We start from the raw sequence: 19,502 nt of genomic DNA, 5'->3' as shown, positions 1-19,502 counted from the left end.
AATACAGATGATCTAATTTTCAGGAAAGAAAATTGCTACACAAATTCATTCCGATCAACTTTGCAGTCACGCGACCAATTAGCTGCCTAACACCTACTAATTACTGGACCAAATGGTAAACAAAATAACATTACATATTTGACTTGGGTGACAGAAGCGAAATTAGACGGTTGCAATTCCTTTGTCTGGTAACATGTGGTGGCATGATGATGATTTAATACAGGCGCGGAGGCCGGGCACATATCTGCCTGTCTATACTCTAACCTCACCCTGCTCCCCCCCCCCCCCCCCCCCCCCACACACACCCTTCTCTCTGTCCTCCTGAATCTACCCTGGCAGATGGGAGATGAAAGGGGGAGCAGGAGGGAGAAGAGAAGGAGAACAGGTGGGGGTAGAAAGAGAAGAATGGGAAGGGGCAGAGAGGTCAACGCGGGCTGCAGAAGGGGGGGGGGGGGGGGGTGTCGGGGGGGAGCGAAGTCTAACTTCTCCGAGCAGAGGGAGAGATCGATGCACAGGTTTTTCTTTTCTGTCGCCTTTCTTGGCCTCCCGGCCTCTTTTTCACCAGATGTCAGGCAACTCTATAGCACTGTGGCAGGCCTCTGCTGGGGGTCAACTGGAAATTTACGACGAAAACAACAGCGCCCACGACTGTAAGGGTACACGTAGTTGTAAAAAAAAAAAAGACAAAACGCATTTCTACATGTTCGAATTGCCATGAACTGTTAGCAACGTCAAGTGACAGTGTGTATAGGCTTCTCATCTGTATTTCATTATTGTGTGATGTGATTGTTGGGTACTTCTGTTTTGCTGATGTGGATCTACTGCCTGTAGTGTGCGAGTTGGAATCATTGAATCATGAGAATCATTTAATCCCCTCATTTGTATGAGACCGGGCCCCTAATGCAGAGTCTCAGCTGGGCCTCTGCGGTGAAATGTTTTAACGCAGACTTTAAGGAATTCAACAAACGTTTATACAATTCCTCAACTTGATTGGAGGAATTTCAACAGCAATGGGTCGAACTGTTCCTGTAATGTACATGCCATGACATGTATAACAGTACATTACAGAAGCAGTATCAGAATTTCCATCCAGAGATGGAAACCAAAGATAGCTTGAACATGAGCTTGAAAACGTAAACGAATGAATTCACTAACGTTAACACTCTTAGTGGAGACATTGTAAGAAGCAGTGTACTTGTCAGAATAGACAGTTCAACCACTTGGGTTGGAGTACTCTAAACTAAAGGTGGAGTAGAAGTGCTCTAAAAAAAAATGGGAATACAGCTGCCTATTCATAGGCCTGCCGCCCCACCCCGTATCCCTTGCAGTCTGTTGTCTTCCAAGAAGGCCCCCACCACCACATCCAGACTGTTCACCCATCACAGTCCTCCCTCCCCCTCCACACACTACCCTTGGCAGCTGTTTACCCAGCCCACTCAGACAGAAAGGACAGAGGAACAATGCAATTCTGGCTAACTGCCACTTGTGTGTGTGTGTTTGTGTGTGTTTGTGTCAGGGTTGGGATGAGGGGTAATAGTTATATTCTTCCTAAAAATGACTCCATGCTGCTTGATTATTGTTAGGCAGAGGGAGATTGTTTAGTTCAAGGAGAACAGGAGAATGCTAGAAGAATAGCAGGGTTATTTACAACCAGAATAAGTGTAACATTACCTATAGCATTAGTATAACATTGGTTTTCACTATGTCATTATATCATGTCACATTTAGGGATTAATATAATTTTTATTAAACTGTACCACAAGGGCCACAACGTGCAGTTATTACCAACAGTGTCTGTTAACAATAGAAAATAGGCTTATTATGATACTAAATTAGGAAAATTGAGTTTTCAAATCTTATCACATCTGTAAAACAAACTCAATTGTCGAAATTAACTTTCAAAACAATACTTGAGGTACATGAACAGAACACATTCAATAGTTTATACGCGTTGGTAAATTAAATGTTTTGAGTGTAAAGAATACTTATTTTTAACGATATGGAGACAGGGGAAGGGCATGGGGAGAGAGAGGGGATGACCTGCAGAAAATGACTCAGGCCAAAATCGTACACTGGGCCCTGCTCAGCATGCGCTTTACTGCCATCACGTGGTCCAACTTACATTAGCCAGTTTTTCCGAAACCCGTTGGTTGACCTCCGGTCTAGGTGAGTTAGCTAACGCATTAGATTAAAACTTTTAACTAAATTAGAAAGTAAACTTTTCTCATGTTCTTTACAACTAGCAACACCTTGTTTGAGGTGCGCACATTGCTTCCTTGCTTGAAGTCGCTCTGGCCATGTTGTAGCATACTAAGCCTAATTATTAGCTATTTGTTAGTTAAAAATCTTGCATGGTCCCTTAGTAGCTAGCTTGAACATGTTACACGTGCTGCATACTCTTAACTAGCTATATAATTTCCTAGGTGAACCTCCGAAGATAGCTAGCCGTCTAGTTTCGAAACGTTGATAACTTGGTACAGTAACTTGTTGCAAACTTTCACATTTACAAACGACGTTATTTGCTAATTCGGGGTTCTGCCCTTGTTGAAGCCACACACGTTAAATGCTATTCATAATAGCAAACATGGAAAATAGAGTCAAACAAAACACTAGCTAGCAAAGCCTGTGGTTCATTTATGAAAATGACAACTGTTGCAGGTACAGCATATTGATTAAAAACATGGTGGACCAGGAGGTGGTGAATAAACGACTGCCCCGAATTGCAGCATGCCTTCAAATGAGATTCCCTCCAGATCGAGAGCCGAGCCTAAGGACTCTCAGGGGCAAAAGTGGGGTACACGGACAAGACCTCGGCGATGGTGATGGGGGTGTAGGAAGGCCTAGAACCCCAGTCCTTCCAGGGGAGGTGTTGACAGAAGATTCGGGGCCTTTGCAGGCATCATCCTCCCCCAAACCTGTCTTGGTAGGCCCCCGCCTGGTGCTTGACCCCATGCTGGTGGACTATTCTGAGAATGAGGACGACTCCGATGATGGGTTATCCCTCCCTGATATGGCTCCCAACCAGGACGTGAGCTTAATTGAACAGGAGCTTCGGGATGAGTCAGACGAACGTTGCCGCAGCCCCAAGAGAGGGAAAAGAGATGGAGGTGAAGAGCGGGGAGAGAACACAAAGACAGCCACAGTGCGGCTTTCTATTGTACTCGAAATAAAGTCTGTAGACGTCACGTAAACTGGTTTTGTTTCCTCCAGTGGGTTTGTCAGACTGGCACAAACATCGGGTTGCAGCAGTGTGCAGCATGAGGTTTGACGACCTCATGGAGAAGAATCCGGAATTCAAAGACTGTAAGAGCTGCCTGGCGGCCTTTGTCCTGGAGAAAGGTAGGGGCACCGCATTCAACTGGGTGTTTCATTCCAATGCTTTAGACCCTGGTCTTGGAGAGCTAGCTTCCTGTCGGTTTTCGCTCAAACCCTAATGTAGCACAGTCGATTCTTACGATTGGTTTGACTTGTGTGTTCCTTTGATGCGTCGAGTCAGGTTAGTTACAACAGAGGTTGGAGCAGAAAATTAACTTCAGGAAGGTAGCTATCTAAGAATAGGTCCTTCTTTCATACAAAGCTATGCCAACGAGAATAACAGTGACATTTCATAGTGTAGTTATGGCGTGTAACACTTCACAGCCCTAGACAGAGCAGGTGTGAAGCAGGGCTTTAAGCTAAGTGTGAACTGCTGTTTCTGCATCCATCATTCATTCATCCCATCCCAGAGGTGCGTGACACCCGTGGCCTGCCCTGTGAACTCTACGAGGTGGTCGCCTTGGGAACGGGCCAGGGGAGCTGCAGCGGCTGGCAGTGCTTCAACGGCACCGTGGTGCACGACTGCCACGCCATCGTCACCGCCAGACGTGCGCTCAAAAGGTAAAAAAAAACCGAGACCCGAATCCTCTGGCCCCTTCTCGCTTTCCGGGTCGCCAGCGGTCAGAAAGGGGCCTCACGACGGACGGTCGTCTTCCATTTACATTTAGTCATTTAGCAGACGCTCTTATCCAGAGCGACTTAAAGTAAGTACAGGGACATTCTCCCCGAGGCAAGTAGGGTGAATTGCCTTGCCCAAGGACACTACATCATTTGGCACTGCCGGGAATCAAACCAACAACGTTATAATTAATAACCCGACTCCCTAACCGCTCAGCCATCTGACCCCCCATTTTCCGTGACAGGTTCCTGTTCAAGCAGCTCCTGCTGTTCTTCAGCCAGGAGCCGGGGCGTGAGGAGCGCTCCATCTACCAGAACGCCTCCCAAGGCGGCCTCCTCCAGCTCAAGCCCCGGATCTACCTCCACCTGTACACCAGCCAGACCCCCAAAGGAGCCGCGCAGTGTGTTCTCATGTAAGTGTCTTTTGGATGTGTGGGGGGGGGGCTACGCTATGCTCATGTGACCGGGTTGGTTCAACTCAGCTTTTTTTGGTGGCGTGGCTGGCTGAAACTGCGTTTTGTTGTGTCTTGGGAGTGTTGAAGAAACTAGACGTCTTCCAGAAGGATTATCAAAAATAGAGTCTGAGACAGAATATCTTTCAAAAGTCCAGATGGCTTGGTGGTTTATTCAGCGAGGTAGATGCAGCCTACACGAAAGGTTCAAAAGGCACTCACATTTCCTAGGACATTTATATAGACAAATATGAGGATCAGACCCCCACCCTGTCTGATTCTCGAGCATTCTAGAAGGTTCTTAACCCGTTCCTATCCAGCCCAAACCTGCGTGCACATCCCCTGGCTCTTAAAGTGTTGATCAACTTCTCTCTTACTGGGAAAGCCCCATCCACTTCACTTCACCCCTCCTTCACATGGCCTCGCCTTGTATCATCACCTCCCAGTCACCCCAAGCCACAACATCTCCATCCTCTCATGCTTAACCCGTTCCTACATCCTCCATCTCTCCTTCTTCTGGATTCTGCTCTATGGGTTTTTTCCTTCTAAACTTTGGCAAGACCCCTGTTGTTCTGCTATTGACACACCAGTCTCGCCTAATGCTGACTCACCCTGGCCCCCCTTTCTCCTCACTGTTCTAGGGAGCCTTGCCTCATATCTTCAACTCCCAATAACCCCACTTCAACTCATCTCAACCAGAACTGTCCTCACCTTCATTTTCCTCGGTTCTGGCAGAACCTACCACTTCCGATGCATGACTTTAGCCCCTTAAAAGTAAATTCAGCTATTATTTCACCATACCAGCTGTAAACCATTCTGAACCACTCCCTTGTTTAAGACATGAGCATCCTCTTGATTAGGTCTAGCACAACTATTATTAAACAAGTTCTTACTCAACAGCCTATGCCACTCAAAACACACACTCTTTCCCCATCAAACTTTTCCCCCTGTTCTGGTTTGATCCTGTTCAGAGTATAATTCTAACTGCCCAGACCTCAGTCCGCCATCTTAGGCCCCCAAAATCCAACCCTCACCTCACTCAAAATCCAATTTCTCACCACAGGAGCCAGGAAGTACCCTTGTGTAGGTAAGAGAGGGAAGAAACGATATTAACGAGCAACACGGAACACGCATGATACTCTGTTAATGTCTACTTTGGTGTGCTTTGGCGATGGCTATTGCTCAGTGGTAGAGCATTGGACTGCAAAAGGTCATAGGCTCCATTCCCCCTCACATATGTAAAAAGCATCTGTGAAATGAACACGATTATGATTCCAGGAAGTCCCTAAACAGCAGCTACACCTCCCTGAAGCTGCAGTGCCATGCCAAGGGCTCCCTGATCCCCGCGGCCATCCTCCACCCCAGCGTGTGGGGGTCCCGGATCTGCTGCATGTCGGACAGTGACAAGCTCTGCCGCTGGACGGTCACTGGGGTCCAGGGGGCGCTCTTGAGCCATTTCCTGCAACCGCTCTACATCACCAGCGTGGTGCTGGGTAAGGGAGTGTCTCATCTGCGTGTCCAGTTGTCCATTTTATAATGGCCATTAAGTTATAGCACAGGCATTTTAAACTTTAAACTTTAATTTTCAGATTGGATGAACGTTTTAAATACGTTAACATTTATCTGTTCATAGCACTGTGTTCCAGAACTTCACCCAGGGCCTTTTAGGTACTTTTAGTCAACTGAAACCTTGCCCTAATGTTCTTGTCTTACTAGCAATTTGCATCATGTCGTGTATCCGTGTATACTTGGGACACATCTATGACCTACAAGAGTTTCCGATCTGTTTTCAATCTTTTGCCACTGTAGCCATCGTGCATGGGCACGTCCAAGCATATAGCGACGCCCCCTGGTCGTCGTTGTCACACGTGACAACGAGCAACGCGTCGAGTCTTAACGATACGGATCTGTGCCCTCCAAAGGGAACTCCAGCCACTACTCTGAGAAAGTGTCGGACACCATCAACACGCGCCTGGGGGAGAGCTGGGAGCAGCAGCTGCCGGAGCCCTTCAGGAGCCAGAAGATCTTCTTCCTCAGCGGCGCGGGCCTGGGGCCTCCCGTCTGCGGCCTCTACTGTAGAGACCTCAGCGTCAACTGGTGCCTGGGGGACGCCAGCGTCGAGGTCATGGACTGCACAAAGGGCCTCGTTGTCGAAGGGTACGTTCCAGCGAGCATACACGCGCCTATGGTAGTGCACGCCCCCCACACACACACACACACTTGCTTGTAGTTGTCCATCGAGGCCGATGATGACGTCCACTTCTGACTTCAACGGTGAATTCTCCTGGTGACTGTATAGTCCTATCCTGGATACACAGATTTTAATCACAAGTGACTTGTGACACACACACACAAACTTTTGGAAATGTGTGTGGACCAAAATGGGGTAGGGGGGGGTATTTCTGGCAGTGTCTACAACAAAAAGTGTGTTCTCGTTCTGATTTCAACCTGAGGCGTTCAACGAAAAACTGAGTGGGCACTGAACTGATACATGTGACTGTAGTAGCTTCTGGTGTGTAGAGCCACAATGGAGCGTGGTAAAGGGGAGTCTGCTGTTGCCGCCAGAGGCAGTAGTAGCCTGCAGTCTCATTGTTCTCCGATACCCCCCCCCACCCCCAGCTCCCCGTCTGTGAGCGGACCTGGTCTCACCAGCAGACTGTGCAAGAGAGCCCTCTACAGCTACTTTCGCAAAGTGGCAAAGCTGGCAGGACACCAGTGCCTACTGGAACTTCCCACATGCCGCAGTGTCAAGGTGTGTTATTTGAGCGTTTTCAAAAAACAAACAAACCTTTTATACTTGAGAGGAACACCATACGCCAGGTGATGGACATTCTGGTCATGCTTACTCTACACAAGTCATTTTTTGAACACTTCTATCCTGATTCGTTCCTCTCTTGTGTTACAGGAGAAGGCCAGAATGTACCAGAATGCCAAAACTGTTGTTAACCAGCAGTTTCTGTCCAATAACGCGGGGCCCTGGAATTCGAAACACCTGGTGGACTGCTTCAGTCACTGAGCCGTTCCTGTAGGGCAGCCTCTCTAAATCCTGGTCCTCAAGAGCCCCCCCTGCCCTGCATGTTGGAGATGTTTCCCTCTTTCAGCACAACTGATTTAAACGAATAGGTCGTTACGAAGCTTAGCAAAAGACTGATAATTACCCATTTATTTGAATCAGGTGTGCTGTAGCAGTGGAGTATCTAAAACAGGGGTTCCCAATCCTGGTCCTCGGGCCTCCCTGCCCTGCATGTTTTAGATGTTTCCCTGCTCCAACACACCTGATTCTAATGAATGGGTCGTTATCTAGTTATGCAGTAACCTGGTAACGACCATTCATTTGAATCAGGTGTGTTGGAACAAGGAAACGTCTAAAACATGCAGGGCAGGGAGGCCCGAGGACCAGGATTGGGAACCCCTGATCTAAAAGATGCAGGGCAGGGGGTCACGAGGACCAGGGTTGAGAGGTCGCTCCAGGGGACAGTTTTGAGGGGGTGTTCCAAGCTTGACTTTAGGTTCATATGAACAATGTTTTGTGGTTGCATGACAAAAAAACAACAACTTTGTGTTAAACAAGTTCAAAGAACACCCTCACACACTTTCTGTGAAATGTTTGGTTTATATTCCATTGTTCAATAACCTATTAAAGTTTAGGAAAACAAATGTGAATATACTGTTCTAATACAGGGACTACAACAGAGGGAACAGTAATTTACAGTGTTTAAGTCAAGAACATGGGTCACTCCATAGACGTCAATGTACAGTTCTCAGCTGTGGTTGCAAGTTCCCATAAAGTGAATCAAAACTAAAACAATCTGCCTTTTCTCACATGTAGCATACTATATAATACAGTAATGGTAGACCAGGGTAAAATATCAAAACTGTAAAGGCCTGATGCAAACATTTTATTTGGTCACTAAAACCCAGTAGAATTTGTCTTGAAGCTTTCAAATGTAAGCACAGCTTGAGAAAACATGATCCATTTCTGTATGTAAGAAAATTGGTTGCAGCTCTATCAAACCTTACACTTGATTTAACTAAACAAGCTTGATTCTTTTAGGGCAAAAGACATATATTACCTATCAAATTATTTTGTGTATTAAACAGTCATTCTATCAGGCAAACATCTTGGAAGTACAGTAGCATAATCTCGCAGCACTGGACAATCCTGGAGTGGAAAAGAACCTCCCCGGAAGGATCAACCAATCAAATCAAAGTCCCTCCCCCAACCGTGGCAAGATTTAGTTATTGGAAGGAGGGGGAGGGGGGGTTGTTGCCTCTCGGTTGCTATAGCGCCGGGCGCCCGTTGAGTTTGTCGTGCATGAGTGCCAGGGCGCCGCTGGTGAAGTCTCTGAGCACCTGGACGGTCTCCCTCTGGAGCTGCAGGGAGTCGCGCACAAACTCCTGCTGCGTCTCGGCCAGCTGCTGCACCGACTCGGACAGCAGCTCCAGGGAGCGAGACACCGTCTCCAGGAGGACGTTGGTGGCGTGCTGCTCCTGGACGCTGAGGGTGGCGTTCTGAAGTAGGCTGTCCCGCGAGCTCTGGGGGGGTTGAGCTGCGAGGGGGGAAGGAAGGGGAGGGGGTGCGGAGGAGGGGGTTGGTTTGGTGGCGCTGCTGCTGGGGTCCTTGTGGGTGCTGGTGTTCCCCGGGCGGTCCTCGGGGAGGGTGGACGACAGGTTGGCGGAGGGGAGGAGGTCGTCGTCGGAGTCCACGAAAGGGCCGTCGGTGTCTGGGGGGTAGGGGAAACAGGTTAAAACGTTTGGGTGGGCGTGAGCTTCACATTTCACAAGGCAGTAAAACGAAAGTTTCTTAAACGTCGAGTCCTCACCTTCCATCGGAGGAATCTCGTACTGCATTTCGTAAGAGGGCTGCGATGCGTCGCCTGCAAGCAAAGAAACGGGAGAAATGAACACAAAGTTTTACAGTTTTGCTCATTCCAGTTTGACTGTGTAGTCCACGCCTTCACTCACGTGAAGAGCCACTGTAACTGGCCATCATCTGATCTGTGTTATGAGAAGGGAGCGGGGGCATCAATCCAGGCATGGAACCGAGCATTGGGACCCCCATGGAATGCAGGGGTGGCATCGAGGCCATGTCCATCCCTCCGTTCGGGGACCGGCGCATTCCGACCATGTCCTCGTCATCCTCCTCTTCCTCTTCCATCCCCTCGCCGTTGTCTCCCAGCAGCCTCAGGTGATCGTAGGACGGCTCGCCCGCGTCCCGCTTGGCGTCCATCTCCAGGATCTGGTGCACGATGCTCTCCGTGGGGGTCAGTTCGCGCAGCCCGCGAGCGTTTAAACTCTTTTGGCTTCCGACGCCGGACCGCATGGCGGCCACCTTGCGTTTGGTGTCGCACTTGAGGTCGGACCATTTCTTGATGACCTCGATGACCTCGCGCTGGCAGTCGCCGATCTCGTTCACGCGGGCCGTGATCTCCGCCCACGTGTGCTTCTTTATGTCTGTCGGCACGCCGCGGTTAAACTTGCCTGCAGGGTTACGAAACATAAAGAGATGTCATCAGAATCAGAAAGGGTTTTAATCGCCGTGAAAGTTTGCACAGACAAGGAATTTACTTTGGCAGGAAGGTGCATACATTCAACATATAGGAGTAAACCTTAAATAAGTGGTGTAAGTAACAAGTCTATACTATACAAAAGGTGCAAAGTCCAATTAACTAATACTAATGGGACAGGTATGTAGAATAAAATTATTATTATTGAAAAGCCCAATGTCAAGTGTTCAGGCAGGTATATATGTATATTTCCTGATCAAATAGCATGACTGAGGGGCCTAGTTACATACCAACGACGACATGACGATTCTTCCTCACTTCATCCAAGAGGATGTGGACCTCACTGAAGGTGAAGCGAGCTTTTCTCTTCTTGAAGCGAGTCACACTGTCTTGATTGTAGTACAGTGGAGAAGACATCTTATTGTTGACTGCAACTGGAAATCAGCTTCTGCCACCCGTCTCTGCTCGTCTTTCTCTACAGCCTGGTGGTAAACAAACATGCACTTTTAATGAGTGTAGTTGGAAGAAGACAAAAACATAAATCTGCCCCTAAAAAGTCTGACTTTAATTATTCTTATTTGCAGCATGATCAATTAGGAGAATGTACTTTCTATACGTGGATGCCAAGACGTAGTTTCGCATGCACATCCAAATTAACAGGTAACTACAGCGTCATGTGCTTGTGCAGGAGTGTGCACATCGGGCCACTCAGTGGCCAACTCGTTTACATTTGGTAGTTGGCGACTAATTAGCTAGAAGTCTTGAACAGACGTGCATCACAACTGTACATTGTTGTGACCGCATCTTCCAGTCCACCCGCGTTTGTCTTCAGTTTGTGTCATGCAAACAATGCCAGAATGCCATACAGACAGACGCTATAATTTATGCTACAGCCAGTGCTGCAAACAAGCTAGCACTACCGAAACCACCGTCCGATAACAGTTTAACTACAAGCGGAAAGCGTTGGAAATATGTTGAGTTAGACCGCTTACAACGAATTGGTAGCAAGTATAGTTAATAGCAAGCAAGTGCAACACTCAACGAATTGGTAAGCCGCACTAAAACATTATCGTTCACATCAACATAGTCCCAGGGCTAACAACTTAGCTAGCTAGGGTTAGCTAATAGTCGGCACTGCAAAGCCAGTTAGCCTAGCTTGGCTACGTTCACCGTCTATGGTCAAATCAGGGTCAGCAAAATTAGAATATTTATTCATGTATTGTTATCTAGCTGTAATTCATCTGACGAGGCAAATTCTAGCCATGCGTGAACTTGCAATTGGAATTGTTTTATGAATTGGTAATTTACCTGAATTGGTAAAGAAAGGATGCGTTAATGTAAGACAAATCCTGAAACTTCGCAGCTAGCTAGCGAACCACACATACGTACGTTTCAGCGCTGCGCACGCTCAGTGTCTACCTTTTCCCAGTCTGCAGTACTGTATGAGAAGAATGGCCACAACTAGCGTGCGAAAGCGCTGTTCAAATCATACGGCCAAAAACCAGACTCAGTCAGATCAAAGTAATATTGGCAGACGCAAAGTTTTGCAATTAATAAAATATTCATAATTTTTAATTGGGAAAACTTGTGCATATGTTTTGTAAAAAGAGCCTTCCAATCCTATGTAGTTTGAAACTCACGTTGGGTTACTCCACATGACGCTCACTGGCACTGGGTCTGCTGACTTGATGTTTCCATGGAAATAAGATGACACTAACAAATTAACCTAGCTAGCTAGTACTAGCTAACAAGGCATCAACATTCAACCAGTAAGCATGGGTAAGAAATCATCTGACGAAGACAAAATTACACTGGCTGAGGCGTATACCAATTTCCAGTAAGTCAAATTGCTAAATCAAAACGATCAAACTTGACATACTGATCATCCAACCTTACGATACAGTCTACAGTAGACAAATAGACAATGACTTTTTGCATAACGTGTCCATATCTGACCCACCATTCAGCGCAGTGTCATTTGGGTTCCAGTAGTATTTTCTTATATTTTTTAGGATTGAATTGAAAACAAAGGAAATACAAGAGTTTCAGGAAGAAATCATACAGTTGGAAACAGAGAAACGCAGACTGACAGAGCTGGTGAGTCTCATCTGACCGGGTCAACTATGTCACTGATATATGCCATCTGTTTTTACAGTACCAAACAATCATTTGTGGGAAAACCGTGACCATGTTGATGATGAATAACTGTTAACGTGCCTTCTCAGAGAGAACAGCTGAAGGAGGAACAGACAGGTCATATTAGGTTGTTAAGGAAGCAGGCCAAGGAGCAGGAGACCAAGTTGAAACAGAGAGAGGCGGTCAATAAGGAGCAGGTGGAGCAAGCCCTCCAGCAGAACCTGGAGATGGTCCGCAACCAGGAGGGAGAACTGGCAGGTAAAAGCAACGTGATTTTATACATCGTTGCACGTTGATTTGGACTAGATGTAGTTATATACTGAGAAATATTTACATTTAGTCATTTGGCAGACGCTCTTATCCAGAGCGACACAGTAAGTACAGGGACATTCCCCCCAAGGCAAGTAGGGGTGGAGTGCCTTGCCCAGGAATCGAACTGACAACCTTCTGATTAATAGTCCCCCCCCCATAATACATTCTTAAAAGTGTGAATGCTTGTTCACGTATGCATTCGTTTATACGTTTGTGTATCAAATGTTTGTTTTGTATGTGCCCGAGAGAGCTGCACAGTGAGCTGAAGCGCGTGGAGGAAAAGGTGCAGGTCTTGCTGGGCGAGAGGCAGGTCTGGCTGGAATACAAGAATGTGGGGAGCCAGGAGCACCTGCAGCAGATCAGGCACCTGGAGGCAGAGCACGCTCACGTGCAGAGAGGCTTCCAGAACATGGCAGGTCAGTAGGTGGATTTTCACGATGCTGATCCGAGATCTGCTCTTGGCCATGCCCGTAGCTGTCTTTAAACGGATTCCTTGATTTAGGCTAGTGGACCAATCCTGAAAGCCTCATTATCCGAAACTGGTAAAGAGTTAATCGTGTAAGAATAAACGATTAATCCAGGACAATGGCAGCAAGGGTATTTCTGTCTGTTAATAGACCGTCTCCTTGTATGGTTTTTCCAGACAATATCAAACGTTCTCTTGAAGTGACATTCAATGAAATAGACAAGAAGACCGTTGAGCTGATTGAGGAGAAGCAGCATCTGGCTACAGAGGTAGGAAGACGTGACGTGTGTACCGCATGGCACTGTCTCAGGCCATTCTCAACGAGTTTCCCTCGCCGTTTCACTGACGTGGACATCTTTACGCAGAAAGCAATCAAACACCTCGACAAGAATAGCAGGCAGGAGGTCAGAGAGAGCGCGTGGCTGCAAAAAGAGGTACTGAATCGGGCAGTTGGGATGTGTTATGGACATGAATCCAGTGATCATTAGCCCAGTTTAAATACTTAGCAGTACAAATCCCTCCTTCTTACTCCCTGGTGTTGAGGTAATCTCATATCTAAGACGGCTGAATAGGTAGAAGGATGTGTTCCTCTTCACAGTACTAATGTCCCTAATCCAGTCAGCCATATTTCTAAAAAGACAGAAGCATATTTAAAATTCAAATGGCATCCTGCGTCATATATGCTGCACACCAAGCCTGTACACATAATCATGATGTATTCCAGCTTGCCATTTACAAGAGAGAGGTGTCCATAACCGAAGAGGCCGTCCAGAGTCTGGAAGCAGAAAACCTGGAGCACATGAGCCAGTTGTTTGATCAGCGCCTGCATGACCTGCAGATCTCCAGGTGACCCGTGTCACCATAGATATATATAAAAGCGTTTATATATATGTTATATATATGTATACAAGTGTTTATATATCTATGCGTGTCACCCTATCTCAGTCGTTCCGGCCTCCATCTTGGAAAAAGGACAACTGAATACAATACAAATGTTGCCAAGGTCAATCTGTGAACCCTTTTCAAAGTGACGGTTGCCGTGTTACGAGCTTGTACTCATGGCTTCCGCTTTCTGTTTGCTTCTTTCCAGAAACATCTTCCTCACTCAGGCCGCTGGACTGGGAGTTTATGACTCAACGGACACAGGCATGACAGATTATAGCAGCCCAACTATTGGTCAGTAGAAGTTATTTGTTTAACTAGTATTTGTGCAAAAAGGAACTTGATTAATCGAACACACTCTTAAGAGCTGAAATCGAAGTCGTCTGTGCAAAAAGGGGTAAACTAGTAGTCAAAACAGCTCAGGTCCTTTTCTTTTTAGGCTGATTTGCAAATCTAAATTAAATGATGAGAACTTTTGTTTCAATGCTCTTGTGGACTTTAGAATGTTCCAGTTTTGGAGTAATATCCTTTAGACCCTGGTTCCAACACCTGAATTAATTGTGTAAATCCACAAGGGGGAGTGAATGAGTGCGCACACAGGGCAGATAATCAAAATTGATCATCGTAGGGCAATGGCAGTTTTATGCGGAATGGCTCCATTAATCAACACTTTCTGTTTTGTTGGTCGAGTTAGGGGAGCAAAGATCAGATCTTGGTTGATGGCATGACAATGAAAACAGCAATAGAGGGTTAAAGGTCACAATGATGGTCATCTGATCAGAGTATCTCTCGCCTCAAATAACTCGCAGGGAACTCAGTTGGATGGGGGAGAGAAAGCGATAGCCATGTTGTTATTGTGCCCATACGAGAATGGCTTCAGCTGTTGTGTGGCACTGCGCTGTTCTTGATTCTCTCCATATGGGATGCAAGGCCTCTTGGTCATCCCTTTTACCTTTGGGGAAAGGCACGTCACAACTTTCTTTTTAGGTTCATGTCGCAGGACGGTCACCCCTCTTGTCCCCGCTTCGACTTCGGCCCCTGAAAACACAAAAACAACAGCGGCCAGCGCCATTTTTTCTCGTCGTCTGTATTTTCTCCTCCTTTTCCTGAGCGTCGGGCATCGCGGCACGTATCTTTCAGGGCCGGAAGTCAGGGGGCGAGGCAGACGCCTGGAGGAGGAAGAACCAGAAGACAGCTGCGACGCCGCAGCCCCCCAGCCAGCAGACGACCCCCCTCGGGACCTGGGTGTTCTTCTGTACGGGAGTCAGACGCACCTGCAGGTAGAAGGACCGCTCTGGGTACAGACACAAAAAAGTCCCGGCACGATCATGAATCACATTAGCCCACAAAAAGGCTGACCTATATACATATATATATATATACATATATATATATATACATATATATATATATACATATATATATATATATATATATATACATATATACATATATATATATACACACACACATAATTACACAATTATTTATATATATATATATATATATATAATTTTTTGTTTACTTTAATTTGAGTGCAGAAAAGCATGTCAATTGTATTAGACATGTATAAAGGAGCCTTCTATTTTTGTTCCAAACACACGCCATTTAAGGAGGTCAGTTGAGGAGGGTAGCATAGATGTGATGGCCTGTATGTAGACAAACAGGATGCGCTGCCCGTGTCACGACTCCCTTTGTGACTTTCCACTGGGCAGGAGGAAGCCAGGCACCTGGGCCCTCTGGAGCTGAAGCTGCTGAGTGTCGTTGGCCAGGCCATGCCTCTGCACCCTCTCCCCTCCGAAGAGCCCTCCTCCTCGGGCTCGTACGCCCCAGGACTGCCCCTGGCGCCTGAGGAATGGCCCCTCACAGCCAAGATCATTCACAACAGATTCAAGTAGCCTGCCCAGGTAACCTACCAACTGTTAGTTACAGATCGTGGATTTAAATATATTGTTAAATAGGTTATTACACAATAAAATGAATACGTAGGCATGATGGCACAAGCTTGTACTTGTGACTAAACCCACATCTGTGCATATGAATCAGTCCATTTTCAACAAACTCTCAGGACAATAATTGTGTGGAAGCTGCACTTTATTGGAAAATCAACCAAAGGCTGCATACATACATATATATATATATATTTATATATATATATATATATAAACAAAAATATAATCTGCAGGGACAATGCTGCAAATATGCTTAATTAATGAAAAGAATCACCTTCACGTTCTGACCATCCCTTGTACTAACAGATAGGCAGGATCTGGTTTATATGTACAACAAAGCACCGATCAACAGTGCCCTTTTCTCCTGGCTCTAATGGGCCCAATAGCCAATTTACAAAAGACAGAACTCAAACTTTTTTTTTTTTTTTTTTTTAAATGGCCATCTGCTTTAGGACCAGGGCCACACCTTACAACCCGATCAATGACAACCTCAAACTCAAGTGTTGGTCTATAGTACTAGACAGAGAGATGGTCCGAGCACGAAGGAGACTCTGCACATTCTTGTTGGAAAGGCAGCAGTAAGAATAGTCAATGAGTAATAAATGACATGCCAAGCGTAAAGCATAAATGTGTATCCTTCCCAATTTTAATGCCACCAAATCACAAATGTAGTGAAAATGCCCCCCTTCCGCCAAACCCCAAACTCATAGAATTTGCCATGTGGATTAATGCATTTGTCCATATTGACCTGGCGAACAGGAGGGGTTACGTTGTTGCCACAGAACTGCACGAGACGTTACGCCAGTTCTGAGAATATTTAGTGCCTCAGTCAGTGAACAAGTCTCATCTTTTTATTCGTCTTTATATTAACTTTTAACTCAGTCACTCTCAAAATCCAATTATACAATCAATCATACCCATGTATAAACCTGAATACCTCCACAAGGAAGAGTTCAAGTTCAATGAATTACTTTTCTCTCATGTCCTCACTTGGTAATAAATACAAACAATACACAAGGAATGTCTACTGCAAATATAATACATTAAAAAATATAATGAAAATAAAAAATATAAATCATGGTATAAACAGAGGTTAGCGTCTTGAATCTGTGATGGTTAAATTAAGTAATCATGATTGATAATTATACAAAGCAATACTCCCACGCAAATCCTCCTCCAGTCAACAGCAACCTGTGTGTGTGCCAACCCACCATCTCTTGATAAACCATTAGCAAAGTTTAAATATATCCCTTTCTGTGATCCATGTTTGTCTTTACAGATAACAAAATGGGGTGAGTAATCCCTAGGGAGGGAGGGAGGGAGGGAAAGAACCGTTTCCTCCGCAGACAAATTACTAAATTGGCAACAGTCAGTCTCAAAACATGAAGACTCCGGAAGGTTCCTCAGATGATTCCCTATCGGGCCCCAATATTATCAGAAGATTGGAAATCTGCTAATTTGGGTTTTGCTTGAAGGTTTTTGCCAATCGTATGGCTCAACTTCAGAGGGTCAAGTGTCCTTCAGGATTACATGAACTGCATCTGGGAAGAGAAATTACATTGCTGAGATTGACCCCACAAAATTGGTCAATGGCAACCAAAACTGTAATTCACCCAGCTTCCTGTAGTTGGCGACCAAGTTGCACTGTGGCCACACACACGCTCAACCATTATGACATCAAACCAAATATGAATGTGCTGTAAGTGAAGTTTTGAAAATGAAGACGGCAATAGCAAGCTTATAAAGTAGGCAAAGCAGATAAGGTTTGAGGGCTTGCATTGCAGCAGGATAAAGCCAACTCAAGAAAGGCTTCAAAAGTCCATTTTACTCCTACATCCTGCAATTCATGACGGAAGCTAACTGACCCACGTGCACATTGTAAGGACACTTCAAAGTGTTTTTGCAATTCATCAACTAAAATAGGAAAAACAACCACTATTCTTGCATCTAATAACGTCATCCTGTGTGGACGTATGCCTAGAGAGAAAGAGAGAGAGACATCAAAGTGGCTTCTTCCATTTTATAGGTGAATCGTGATATGAATGACTCATGTCGAGCTATTACGAGACGCCTGACGTGCATGTCTGTGAAGATCAACCAACCAGCGGAAATGGGCTGTTGACAAGACGGCGGGAGTAGCAGATCGAAACCGGGGATGCACGCACACACACACACACAACAAAGCACATGCTGTACCTAAATGATGTTCTACAAGAAATCCTTGAGCGAGAGCTGCGCAAAGGGGTCCTTTCCTGGAGCCGGGAGAGGGCTGTGATTGGACGAACTAGAGGCTGCACAGGGCTAGGTCAGACACAAGGGACAGAAGGGAAAGCCCTCAGCGAGATGTTGGAGGGGCCTAGCTACTGGATGTGGGAGGGGCCTAGCTACTGGATGTGGGAGGGGCCTAGCTACTGGATGTGGGAGGGGCCTAGCTACTGGATCCTGTCAGGGCACAGAGGTCCTACTGTACCAGCAGACATGTTAGCAGATGAGAGCGAAAGACTACAGGCGGAGGGGAGGTGTTCTCGTTAGACTTCCTCAACCCTCAAAAGGAGAAATGGTGACATGCTAGTGGGGACAGTCATGTAGTTCTCGTATGACGTAGGCGACAGTCAAACGTGCCAATATCCCTCCACCTGGGGCTCGCCCCCCCCCCCCCCCCCAAGCTATTCTTAGAGTGGGCGTACAGGAAGTCCTTGTGTGCAGTGAACATGACGTGCTCTACACACCACAGGGGGGGGGGGAAATGAGACACGAGGCGAGAGCCGTAGCGCAGGATTCCTAGCGCCCTTCGGAATGGAACTCGAGTCACTTCAAAGTGCTAGGCGAATGAAAGTGTACTCCAATGGCACGTTAATGAATCATGAGTTGAGAGAGAATGGTACATTGGGCTATCCTTGGGCTCCCCCCCCCCACCCCGTGTTCTTCAGCAGAGCAGACGTACCTGCGCTCCAGGGGCCTGGCCGAACGGGTTGGCTGGTCTCATGACGGGTTGCGTGTACATCATCGTGGGCTGGGTCATCATCGACATGGAGCCCATCTGTGGAGGCTGAAGACACACACATACACACACAAAATGTCACCCAACAATGACCTGAGAAAATGCAGGCGTGTGTCCGCTTTGTGTCGAGACCGAGAGCGCCTTGGCACTCCAGTTTCAGACAACGCGTCACCGTTTCAGCCAGTAGCGTCACATGCGTTAACGTTTGGCCAGTGCAGTGGAGTCCCTAATTTGACTCTGGTTAGCGACAACTCTTCCTGCTTTTCACAAGGAAACTGTAGCCTTCGAGCCGATCTTACGTGATCCATCTGTCCGGCGTGACTAGTACCTGATGTCGTCAATGCTAAAACCAGCACCACGATATGTCAACCTCGCGCGTGTTTCTATTGAATGGTCTCCCTTTGTGTGTGTGGGTGTAAAGACTACTGATGACATGCAGAACAGCATGAGTCACCATTTCAGTTCCTGGGCGAACTTCCTGGGATTATTCTCCTGAAATGCTCACAGTTATGTTAACATCGTTTTAAGAGGAAGGGAGACTAGAACCGTTGGATTAATTCCACCTGCCTTAAGGGGAACTGGGTTAGTTAGGGTCATAAAAGTCAACCTTTTCTACATAAATCGGTTGCCAGTTTCGGGAGCAGAGCTGGCGCCATTTGCAGCACCAGCCACCAGGGGGCTCCCCTGGGTCCTACTGCCTGTACTAACACCTTCCCCTCGACTTGCCCTGTCCGTTACAGAAAATGATAACATTCACATATTTGTATATATATATATATATATAAATGAAGTTGCTTCCAAGGAATTACATAAGTCGAATCCCCGAGGTGCTTTGTAGGATCATTGACATCATTTTTTACA

General features: G+C 46.4%; 4 protein-coding genes across 16 annotated transcripts in view; 2 read left to right on the top strand and 2 right to left on the bottom strand.

Annotated features, from left to right (window-relative positions):
- The first annotated feature begins 2,117 nt into the window (after nt 1-2,117).
- On the top strand, nt 2,118-7,619 carry adad2 (adenosine deaminase domain containing 2). Of its 3 annotated transcripts, none has more exons than XM_047043182.1 (9): nt 2,118-2,166; nt 2,659-3,107; nt 3,211-3,339; nt 3,726-3,876; nt 4,179-4,346; nt 5,664-5,878; nt 6,308-6,542; nt 7,005-7,137; nt 7,291-7,619. In XM_047043182.1, exons 2-9 carry the CDS (start codon nt 2,681-2,683, stop codon nt 7,399-7,401), a joined length of 1,569 nt encoding a protein of 522 aa, XP_046899138.1. In that variant the 5' UTR covers nt 2,118-2,166; nt 2,659-2,680; the 3' UTR covers nt 7,402-7,619. The 3 variants fall into 3 exon arrangements, with proteins under 3 accessions (XP_046899138.1, XP_046899141.1, XP_046899140.1); XM_047043185.1 differs by having other exon boundaries at nt 2,124-2,166; nt 2,727-3,107; XM_047043184.1 differs by having other exon boundaries at nt 2,151-2,166; nt 2,665-3,107.
- Nucleotides 7,620-7,786: 167 nt separating this feature from the next.
- zgc:153990 (uncharacterized protein LOC768125 homolog) lies at nt 7,787-11,524 on the bottom strand. The gene is made up of 5 exons (XM_047043396.1): nt 11,201-11,524; nt 10,183-10,374; nt 9,351-9,866; nt 9,209-9,262; nt 7,787-9,109 (listed from the first exon to the last, which is right to left on the bottom strand). Exons 2-5 carry the CDS (start codon nt 10,307-10,309, stop codon nt 8,667-8,669), a joined length of 1,140 nt encoding a protein of 379 aa, XP_046899352.1. The 5' UTR covers nt 10,310-10,374; nt 11,201-11,524; the 3' UTR covers nt 7,787-8,666.
- Nucleotides 10,422-19,502, top strand: part of ccdc83 (coiled-coil domain containing 83) — a 9,209-nt gene continuing 128 nt past the window's right edge. The window contains exons 1-11 of one of the 2 annotated variants that reach the window (XM_047043395.1): nt 10,422-10,940; nt 11,521-11,729; nt 11,905-11,989; nt 12,118-12,286; nt 12,589-12,756; nt 12,984-13,075; nt 13,172-13,240; nt 13,531-13,652; nt 13,897-13,982; nt 14,829-14,968; nt 15,404-15,595. In XM_047043395.1, the coding sequence (XP_046899351.1) occupies nt 11,668-11,729; nt 11,905-11,989; nt 12,118-12,286; nt 12,589-12,756; nt 12,984-13,075; nt 13,172-13,240; nt 13,531-13,652; nt 13,897-13,982; nt 14,829-14,968; nt 15,404-15,586 (1,176 nt within the window). In that variant the 5' untranslated portion in view covers nt 10,422-10,940; nt 11,521-11,667 and the 3' untranslated portion in view covers nt 15,587-15,595. Of the gene's footprint in view, nt 10,941-11,520; nt 11,730-11,904; nt 11,990-12,117; nt 12,287-12,588; nt 12,757-12,983; nt 13,076-13,171; nt 13,241-13,530; nt 13,653-13,896; nt 13,983-14,828; nt 14,969-15,403; nt 15,846-19,502 lie in introns of those variants that run through there. The other variant, XM_047043394.1, reaches the window with a different exon arrangement.
- LOC124482833 (phosphatidylinositol-binding clathrin assembly protein-like) overlaps nt 16,477-19,502 on the bottom strand; it is a 23,760-nt gene continuing 20,734 nt past the window's right edge. For 8 of the 10 annotated variants that reach the window (XM_047043384.1, XM_047043386.1, XM_047043387.1 and 5 more), the window contains 3 exons: nt 18,585-18,689; nt 17,837-17,941; nt 16,477-17,181 (listed from right to left, as the gene is read on the bottom strand). In XM_047043384.1, coding sequence (XP_046899340.1) covers nt 17,849-17,941; nt 18,585-18,689 — 198 coding nt within the window. In that variant the 3' untranslated portion in view covers nt 16,477-17,181; nt 17,837-17,848. The remainder of the gene's footprint in view (nt 17,182-17,836; nt 17,942-18,584; nt 18,690-19,502) is intronic. The other 2 variants (XM_047043388.1, XM_047043390.1) reach the window with 1 other exon arrangement.

Source organism: Hypomesus transpacificus, chromosome 20, assembly GCF_021917145.1.
Source record: "Hypomesus transpacificus isolate Combined female chromosome 20, fHypTra1, whole genome shotgun sequence".
In the NCBI taxonomy this organism is placed as follows: Eukaryota; Metazoa; Chordata; class Actinopteri; order Osmeriformes; family Osmeridae; genus Hypomesus; species Hypomesus transpacificus.
Note: the sequence above shows the minus strand (reverse complement) of the source record. Positions and strands in the feature narration are given on the sequence as shown.